The sequence below is a fragment of the Lontra canadensis genome, unplaced genomic scaffold (assembly GCF_010015895.1).
Source record: "Lontra canadensis isolate GAN:19392208 unplaced genomic scaffold, GSC_riverotter_1.0 scaffold83, whole genome shotgun sequence".
NCBI classification, from domain to species: domain Eukaryota; kingdom Metazoa; phylum Chordata; class Mammalia; order Carnivora; family Mustelidae; genus Lontra; species Lontra canadensis.
Genome location: NW_022631077.1, coordinates 4529659 through 4538858, shown reverse-complemented (window position 1 = coordinate 4538858; position 9200 = coordinate 4529659). Strand labels below are relative to the sequence as shown.

Sequence of the window (9200 nt, the reverse complement as noted above, 5' to 3'; positions counted from 1 at the left end):
AACACGGGGGTTAGGGCATTAAGTCGTTGGGAAGCATGTTTTAGAGGTAACAATGCTACCTCTTTAGATCAGGAAAGTTCTGTTTGTTATGCAATGTGTGCATTTCATTATTTACACGATTTCATTAGGCGTTTGGGAGCTGTGTACAGGTCAAGCTGTTCCTGCAGCAGCACCCCAGACTCTGAAACTAAAACCAAACACCCTTTCTTTATTGCTTGTCATTGCCTTTGAGATATTTTTTTGCGGGGGGGGGGGAATCCCCAAATTGTATCTGCTTATCTAGATTGAAACATTTTTGTCTTATGTGTTTTAGGAACTACAAGTTCCTTGGAAATTTTTCCATTTCAACTTTCCACCGTCCTTTAAGGACGATGATAAAGTAAATAGCCAATAATAAAAATTCAGAGTGGGAAACTTCTTACAGGGTCTTCCCAGTCCTGTCCTTTACGCATAGCTATTAATCTCTCTCCTTCCTGAAACCCCCACCTTCGCTTTTTTTTCTTTCTGTATTTCCTGCAGTAAAGCCGAAAGTAAATAAGGTAGAAAGCCCCTGGTCTAGGGCCTACACACACGGGTCCTTGGGCGACTCGCGGGCTTCTGGAAGGTAAGCGTGTGGGAGAGCCGGCAGTGGGGAGCCCACCCCACAGGTACGGTGACCGGGCTTCCGCAGTTTCCCTGGTGGGGCCGGTAGCTCCAGGTCCTTTTCCTGCCGGCCGCCGAAGGGGGCGGATCCTCCCGTACCAGACACGCCCCGGTCGGGTTTATAACCCGCCGACTGCCGCTCCTGGAGCTACGGCTCCCCTCGCGCTCCGCCGGGACTCGGGGCGCGCGCGCTCCCCGCCCGGCCGCCCGAAAACTCCCGCCCAGCCCGCGCCCGCCTCGCGCCCGCACGCGCGCTCACACCCCCACGCGCGCTCACACTCACACAGCCGTGCGCTCGCACCCCCACGGACTTCTGGTCGGTCTCCCACCTCCCCGCGCGCCCACTCCCACTCCTGCCCGCTTCCCTGCTGCCCCGCGGGCTCCGCGGGCGAGAGCGCCGAGGGGACCCACGGCCTTTTCCCCATGGCTGACCTCAGCTTCATCGAAGATTCCGTCGCCTTCCCGGAGAAGGAGGAGGATGAAGAGGAGGAGGAGGAGGGGGTAGAGTGGGGCTACGAAGAAGGTAAACCGGCCGCGAGTCCGGCGGGCTGTCCGAGGTCCCGCGCCCCGCCGCGTGCGCGTCCCGCCGAGTCGCTGCGGCTCTCGCGCGCGCCCAGCACCGCCGCGGCCCCTCTTTCCCACGTGCGTCTCTGTCGCTTTCCCGCTCCCCAAGCCCGACTGGGGGCCGAAGTGGCTCCAGCAGAGCGAGCGTGCCCGCCGCCTGCGCGCGCGTCAGGGCGCCGGTTGGTCCTGCCGGGCAGCAGCAGTTGGCACTTGCGGCCACGCGGCGGGCCAGCCGTACGCGGCGCCTCTAACCCTTGTGTCCCCTGAGTGCCGGCGAGGAGCAGCGTTGCATTTTACTCAGCACCTTGGGCATCCAGTGTTTCCGAAACTGCTGGGTTCTTTCTCCTGCGGGGAGAAAGCCTTCTCTCCGCTAGCCTTTCCGTGAAGGATGCGAACGGTGTTCAACTCTTGCTAAAGAAGTCCTAAATTTCAAGCCTGATCAGCGGGCTTGGTCGGAAGGGCTTGACTTTTTAAAAAAGTTTTGTTGGCTGCGTTTATCCCAGAAGATGGAAATAGATTTGACCACTGATGCGGATGGTGAAACAAATGGGGAATTTGTAACTTTATAAAACATGCCAAGAGAATATATATGTATATATTGTAGGACAATAGGGGTGTGGGTATATGTGGATATGCCCACTTCTCTACTGCTGTATTTGCATTTCTGGGAAGAGGGTTTATTCACTAGCATCAGATTTATGGTTTTTGGCTCTCGTCAAGCGAGTTCAGAAGTTCAGGTATTTCTCAGGGACTGCATGTAATTGAACTAATGAGCAGAGGAAATTTTTGTGGAACTCTTGATTCTTTTTCAATCACTTCGAGATGACCTAAATTTCGTAGAGTTACATATTATTACATATATGTGGACGAAGACAATATTTTGTTAGTACAGCCCTTTGTATATGATATTTGGTAGCATTAAATCATTGAAAATATGAGTGCAGAAATTCGTACACCTTTACCATATTTCATCTGTAGAGAAACAATAGTCATAACCTTAATAATGTCAAGGATCATAAACAGTGTCTAAATCAGCTTTTACACGTTGAATTTTATTGGAACCTTTTTTATAACCTGTTCTAAATTTGCTTTATTTTGTGCTTAGGTGTTGAGTGGGGCTTGGTGTTTCCTGATGCTAATGGGGAATACCAGTCCCCCATTAATTTAAACTCAAGAGAAGCTAGATATGACCCCTCACTGCTGGATGTCCGCCTCTCCCCAAATTATGTGGTCTGCCGGGACTGCGAAGTCACCAACGATGGACATACCATTCAGGTTATCCTGAAGTCAAAATCAGGTATATTAGAAGATGCTTTTGCATGCCTTTGTAAATTAGAAGTTCTTACAGGCTACTGAGTTGATTTGGCTTCTATGACTTTAAAGGTAGAATTAACCATAGTACCATTATCAGGATAGCTTACTATCCTATAAAATGCATTTTTTTGGGAATTGATTTCTAAAAAGTTTTTGAGAAGCTGAAAGGATGGAATTATGGAGATGGTAGTTTGGTTGTTCTGTGTTACATGATATTGCTGAAACAACCTTAGTTGATCAACTTAAACTTTGTGGGATTTATGGAAAAGCATGTGCAGGTGTCCTAATCTGCATTTTGTCCTAAATTGTTCATTAGCTTAATTCATCCAGAAAATTGTAATTCTCTGTTTTATTGCTTTGTAAAACTAAAGATTAGGGTTTATTGCCATAATCTGGCATTTGAGATAGACTTCTCAAATTAATTTTCTTTACTATATTAATGTGGCAAGAAGAATTTTAATAGCTATCAAAAACATCCTCTAAACTTAGTAAAAGATTTGAATGACCAGAACTCTTGTTTGTATTTACTTATTTATAACTCTTCCTCTCCCCTTGAATCCGTTTGAGGTAGATTTGAAATGTTTTATGGAGAAGGTGTTGGAAATTATCAAGGAAATTCGCTTAAATGTAGGGGAGAAGAAAGAAGAATTTTTAAAAAAAATTAGTATTAACATTATGCTTTTCTTAGTGAATAGCTGTATTTCTCTTTTGGAAAGAATATAAAATTAGAGTATGTTGAAATACTAGGAAGTACTAATGAACAGAGATCCCTGTACTTAAAATTAATTTTCTGAATCAATAATATAATATTTCAAACCATAAAGTCTTCAGGTTTATTATATGACAGGGCAGGCACTGATTTCCAACTATGGAATCTTTGTTTTAAAACTTACTGTGACTGTTCCTGAACTTTAATTTAGAACCCATGAGCTAGGCATAGGTTCATGTCTTCCTTGATGATCTGACTTGGGTCAAAGTATGGGCATCATCCCGAACAGATTCTCGGTGTTACATGCGGTCAAAGAGAGACAGCTTCAGATGGAAATTTGAACTTAAATAAAATTTTTTTGGGGGGAGGGGCTATCCATGAAGGACATTAGGTATTGTTTTTAAACTGTACAATAAAATTATTAAATGCTGACTGTCGTGGTTTATAAAAAACATATTAATGTAATATATGTGTATTGGTACGTTGAGATATCTTTGTGTTTCTGAAGGTAAACCTTTATATGTCTATAGAACAAAAATGCATTTCACATCAGGCCCAGCGGTCAGTGCATATGAGTTGCATAGCAAATGCTAAGACCGTTCTCGAGGATTCATAGTTTAGTGAAGAGTCAGTCATTTAAAGTATTAGTATGAAGATGTTACGGAAGAGTTATGAAATCTGGAAGCATGGAGGAATGACTGAGTACAAACACTTTCTGCTCTAAGATCCAACTTACTTGATCAAATTGAATTTAACATTTCCTTCTGGTACCTTCTCAAATATTGACGGTTTCCCTTGGCCTGCTCACTCATCCCCAAAACAGAGAGTATCAAGCAGTGCCTTGACTCTCTAACCAAAAGGTTTTCCCTTGCACTCCAATCCCCTCCCTCCTCCACCCCTGACCAGCAGGGGTGAGCTCTCTCTCTGTCCTAGCCTAATTTGAGTACACATGTTCCAGACCCCTCACTCCTGCCTCCTTAGAGAGCTTGCTCCTTTAGAAGTCCTGTCTCTTTTCTGCTGCTGGAATAATGTCTTCTTTGTTGTTTCTGCTTTTTCCATATTTCTCAAACTTAAAAAACAAGGGGCAAAAAAAATACCATGTGTGGACCTTTTTTTTTTTTTTTTAGTTTTTTTTTTTTTAAAGATTTTGTTTATTTATTTGACAGAGAGAGAGACCACAAGTAGGCAGAGAGGCAGGCAGAGAGAGATGGAGAAGCAGGCTCCCTGCTGAGCAGAGAGCCTGATATGAGACTTGATCCCAGGACCCTGGGATCATGACCTGAGCCAAAGGCAGAGGCTTAACCCACAGAGCCACCCAAGTACCCCCTTTTTTAGGGTATTTAAGCTTCTCAAAGGAGTAGTCTGCAAGCCCCAAGCTCGTTATCCTTCATTTATTTAATCAAGAGTTATCTTTATCAAAATAGGATATATACATGATTTAAGTATTTGACTAGTGCTATATGTTGTTTCTCTCTGCCCTTGGGGAGACCCCATCCCCCACCTAAAACTTTTTGCCTTGGTGACAATCAGTTTGAACTCTTAGCTACTTCTCCCGTCTCCATCCCTCACGGGTATGTTCATAGGGTCCTGCTTTGACATGTAAGATATCTGTGAACTCTTTGCTATGGAAAATGAGGCTGGTCTCTAACTACCCTCCCCCATCATGGTTTGCCCCTCTTTTGTCCCTGTACACTTAAATTACAGTTTTTTTTAAAGATTTTATTTATTTATTTAACAGACAGAGATCACAAGTAGGCAGAGAGGCATGCAGAGAGAGGGGGGAAGCAGGCTCCCTGCCAAGCAGACAGCCTGACGCAGGGCTTGATCCCAGGACCCTGGGACTATGAACAGACCCGAAGGCAGAGGCCTAACCCACTGAGCCACCCAGGTGCCCCAACAATTTTTTTTTTTTAAAGATTTTATTTATTTATTTGAAAGAGAGGAGAGATTGAGAGAGAGAGCAAGCATGAGAAGGGGAAGGTCAGAGGGAGAAGCAGACCCCCTGCTGAGCAGGGAGCCCGATGTGGGACTCAATCCTGGGACTCCAGGGTCATGACCTGAGCTGAAGGCAGTCGTTCAGCCAACTGAGCCACCCAGGCACCGTTACAATTTTTCTTTAAATTAGTACTAGGTATTTTTATCATTATGACCCTGTAGCTGTTGTTTCTAGCTGAGACTACAATCTATTTCCTTTACTGAACAATGAGGTGTGTTTCTCCCCTGGAGTTAATGCATTTTTGTTTATTTAATTTCTTATTTTATCTATCATGATTTTATTTCCAGGCTCTGACAGATGGCAGAGCTACATCGAGAAGTCCTTCCCTCCCTCCCCTTGGTCTTTCCCCCGTCCCTTTGGAGGCCTCTCCCTTCTCCTGCTTGATCTCTAGGCCTGCCCTCTAGCCATCGCCTGCAGCTCCTGGACCTTATGCCCACGAGGTCCCTTTGCTTATGTCTTCTGTGCAAGCGCATGTTTCCTGGATGCCGTCGCCACTTTTGATGTTGATCCCTCATGTCAGGGGTTTCTTGGTTTATTCCCTCCTATAGTCCATCTTCCAGTAACTTCCTGAGAAGGAGAGCATGTGAGGGCTCATGTTTGGCTACCTTGTATGTCTCTGTGGTGCGTGCTTAGTGGGCTTTTTGATCAGGATGATTGTTTTCCGTTTCTTAGAAATTTTCCTTACATTACATAATTGATAAGTTTTCTGTTTTTCCTTTATTTTCTTCTTTCATAACTCCTCTGTTTTTGTCTTTTCGTTCTGCTTCCTGATGGATTTCCTCAGCTTACATCTTCTAGTCTTCCCATTAAACTTTTGCTTTCTGTGCTAACTTCTAAAAAAGTTGTGCTTATACTACTTTTCTTAGTTGTTCAAGTACAGCTTCTGCTGTTTATTTCCGAAGTGCAGAGTCTTTCTCCATTGTTTTCCATCCGTCTTTCTTTCTTTCTTTTTTTCCTGTTCTATGTCTCTGTTTATTCTGGGTTCTTTTATTTATTTGGTCTCTTTTAGATGGGAGTTTTTCTCCAATGTCTACTTATCTTTGGCTCTTTGTTCATATTTAGGGATGGGTCTAAAAATTAGATTAGAAGCTCTGTGCACGTGGACAGGGATTGCTATCTGGTGGGCATCACAGTAATGTGATTATGTAAGGATCTGGCCATGTTGTAGAAGGAACTTTTGTAGGTTAATCCAGTTTTCTGGGGAAAGGGATGTGGTGGCTCACACCTGATTGTCAACATTCTGGTTGTTGACCCCCAGGCCAAAGAGTCAAACAAGAATAGTACATCTGTTACAGTTGATGAACCCGTGTTGACACATCATTATCACCTAAAACTTACAGTTTAAATCAGGGTTCCCTCTTGGTGTTGTACATTCTGTGCGCTTCCACAAATGGTCTCCACCATTATACTGTCCTACAGAATAGTTCCATCATCTTAAAAATCCTCTATGCTCTACCTACTCTTCCCTTCCTCTCTCCATCTGGCAATCATTGATCTTTTTACCATCACCATAGTTTTGCATTCTTCAGAATGTCATACAGTTAGAAACATACATTGACTTCTTTCACTTAGCAATAGGCACTGGTTTCTTTTACTGGTTTTCTCTGGTTTGCCAGATGCTGGTGGCAATCTTTGTTTTACCTTCTGCAAAGTGGTGCCTGCTTTGGGTCAGGTAAATAGAAATCAGGCTCCAAAGCTGCCCTTGGAAGATTACAGTGGTGGATTGTGCGAGATAGGAAGAGGTGATTTTTGGCTGCCATTTTGAGGGGAGGATGGGCAGAGGAGGTAGCATTGGCAGTAATCACTGAAGCGTGAAGAGCATTTGGATGAGGAAGTTTGGAATATATGGGAAGAGAGGGCAATAAAGAAAAAAGACACAGCTGTGGGAAGGTCTAGACCTTGGATGAGGAAAAGAGAACCCTGAAGTGTATGTGGAAGAAAAGATTGATTTATGGAAAATGAGGTTAATATATATATTGAGAGGCTGTGTTAGAGCAAGCTCATGAGAGATTTTGAACCAAATCCTAAAGAGTATAATCTTTTTTTTTTTTTTTTTTTCTGTAAAATATATTGTTTCAGGAAAACTCACTGGGCCATACTGAGTAAGATGGGATCTGGGAGAGAGTGGGAGTGGCTGTGTTGGCAGTGCCAGTGGAAAGGCAGGGATGACACAGGGAGGTCTCTGAGATGCCATCCACAGGAAGCTGGTGATGGGGTATGTGACCAGCGCTGAGGAGGGAACCATTGGAGGGATGCCCTGGGGTGGAGCCCCTGTGACTGGACCACGCTTTGGGTCCTTTCACTGTGCTTCCGCCTCTGCTCTGAGCATATTTCGAGGTGACAGAGTGCCTCCTGTCATGGAGTTGAGCCAAGCGTCACATTCTGGGCCCTGTTATCTCCTGGAGTTTGGAAAGTGTTATGAAGGCTGCCACATCCATCATTTAATTTCTCTGTCGAACTGGTGAATCATTGTAGCATAGGAATCTCCATGGTTAGTGTGCACAAATGAAAATCAGACATATTGCAGTGGTATAAAGAGTAACTTAAGCATAAAAATATAACTCTAGATTTCTAGCCTCAGTGGTTAGGATAGTTAAGTCCTGAGAAAGTGTGAGACTGGCCAAGCTTCTGCAATAGAACATCATCCCATCTGACTGCAAGCTGTGTGTTAAGGGTAATGACATTTTTAATGGACCATTGGTATGGGAGAAATTGCTAATCAGAATAGGTCATTTGTGTCCTTTGTTGTAACTTATTATAGAAACCTTAATTAGACAGTTTTACTTCTGGGTCTTATAATTCTCAATATTAAATTTAGGCTAGATTACTTTTATTATTAAATCATACTTTTTTTTTTTCAAAAACATGACAACTTTTTTATAGTGCTTCTTAATAGCCTTGCTGATTTAAAGATGGAGTTGTCAAAAATATCTTAAAATTGTCTTCACTTAGGCTGTGGCTCTGTATTGTTTATGAGATGTCAGGGTTGAATTTCTTTATGATTGACCTATTAACTAACTTTGGGGGTCTTGCATTACTTGGACAGTTGTCTTAATCTGCTTCCCTTTGCTTATGCAGACCCAGGCTAACTGGCCTCCTCCCCGTACTGTCCATGTTGCCGCCACTCTTAAGAACTGATGATATTCATTCTTTTTTTTTTTTTTTTTAAGATTTTATTTATTTGACAGAGAGAGATCACAAGTAGGCAGAGAAGCAGGCAGAGAGAGCGGGGGAAGCAGGCTCCCTACTGAGCAGAGAGCCTGATGTGGGGCTGGATCCTAGGACCCTGAGATTATGACCTGAGCCGAAGGCAGAGGCTTAACCCACTGAGCCACCCAGGCGCCCCGATATTCATTCTTTAATATAAAATGAAACCGTAGGTTAGAAGGTAAAGGGAGTAAAATAATTATTGCTTTCAAGATTTCAAATGCTTTTTAGAAGAACTAATTTATACTCTTTTTAGAATGTTTTGTGAATATGTTTTGGATTCCTTAAAAGTCAAACTGAGGTTATAAAATCTCTAGACTCATTGAGAATGAACTGTTTGGGTCTAGATCCGTTTGGGGACACAACAGTTAACAGCTTCCCTCTGTGCTGCGGACACAGCAGGGCAGTGGAGGACTCTGTCTCCAGGCCTCACCATCTATGCCTGAGTTATGACAGTCAGCTAGTCAGGCTTGCTCTTTGCTGGTCCACTGTTCACAAAGGTATGGAAGTAATATTTTACTAGTCTTCTACTTAAAAGCTATTGGCGATTCCCTCCATAATAACCTCCCAGTTCATAGGCATAGCCTACAGTTCCCCTCCAAGTGCTCACATCTTGGGAGCCTAACCTTTATTCTCCTGGAATAGACTCAGTCCTTTCTCGGTCCCTTCTCTCGGCTTGGTATGTTCTTACTCAATTCTCTTTGCTTCCTCTTCCAGACTCTGCTTTGTGATCTCCTCTGTAAAGTCTTTTCTGACTTTCCGATGCCT

The 9200-nt window shown here is 43.6% G+C and overlaps 1 protein-coding gene across 1 annotated transcript in view; it reads left to right on the top strand.

Moving 5' to 3' along the window:
- Positions 1-935: 935 nt before the first annotated feature.
- Positions 936-9200, top strand: part of CA8 (carbonic anhydrase 8) — an 85223-nt gene continuing 76958 nt past the window's right edge. Inside the window, exons 1-2 of the mRNA XM_032882608.1 lie at positions 936-1165; positions 2312-2503. Of these exons, the coding sequence (XP_032738499.1) occupies positions 1066-1165; positions 2312-2503 (292 nt within the window). The 5' untranslated portion in view covers positions 936-1065. The remainder of the gene's footprint in view (positions 1166-2311; positions 2504-9200) is intronic.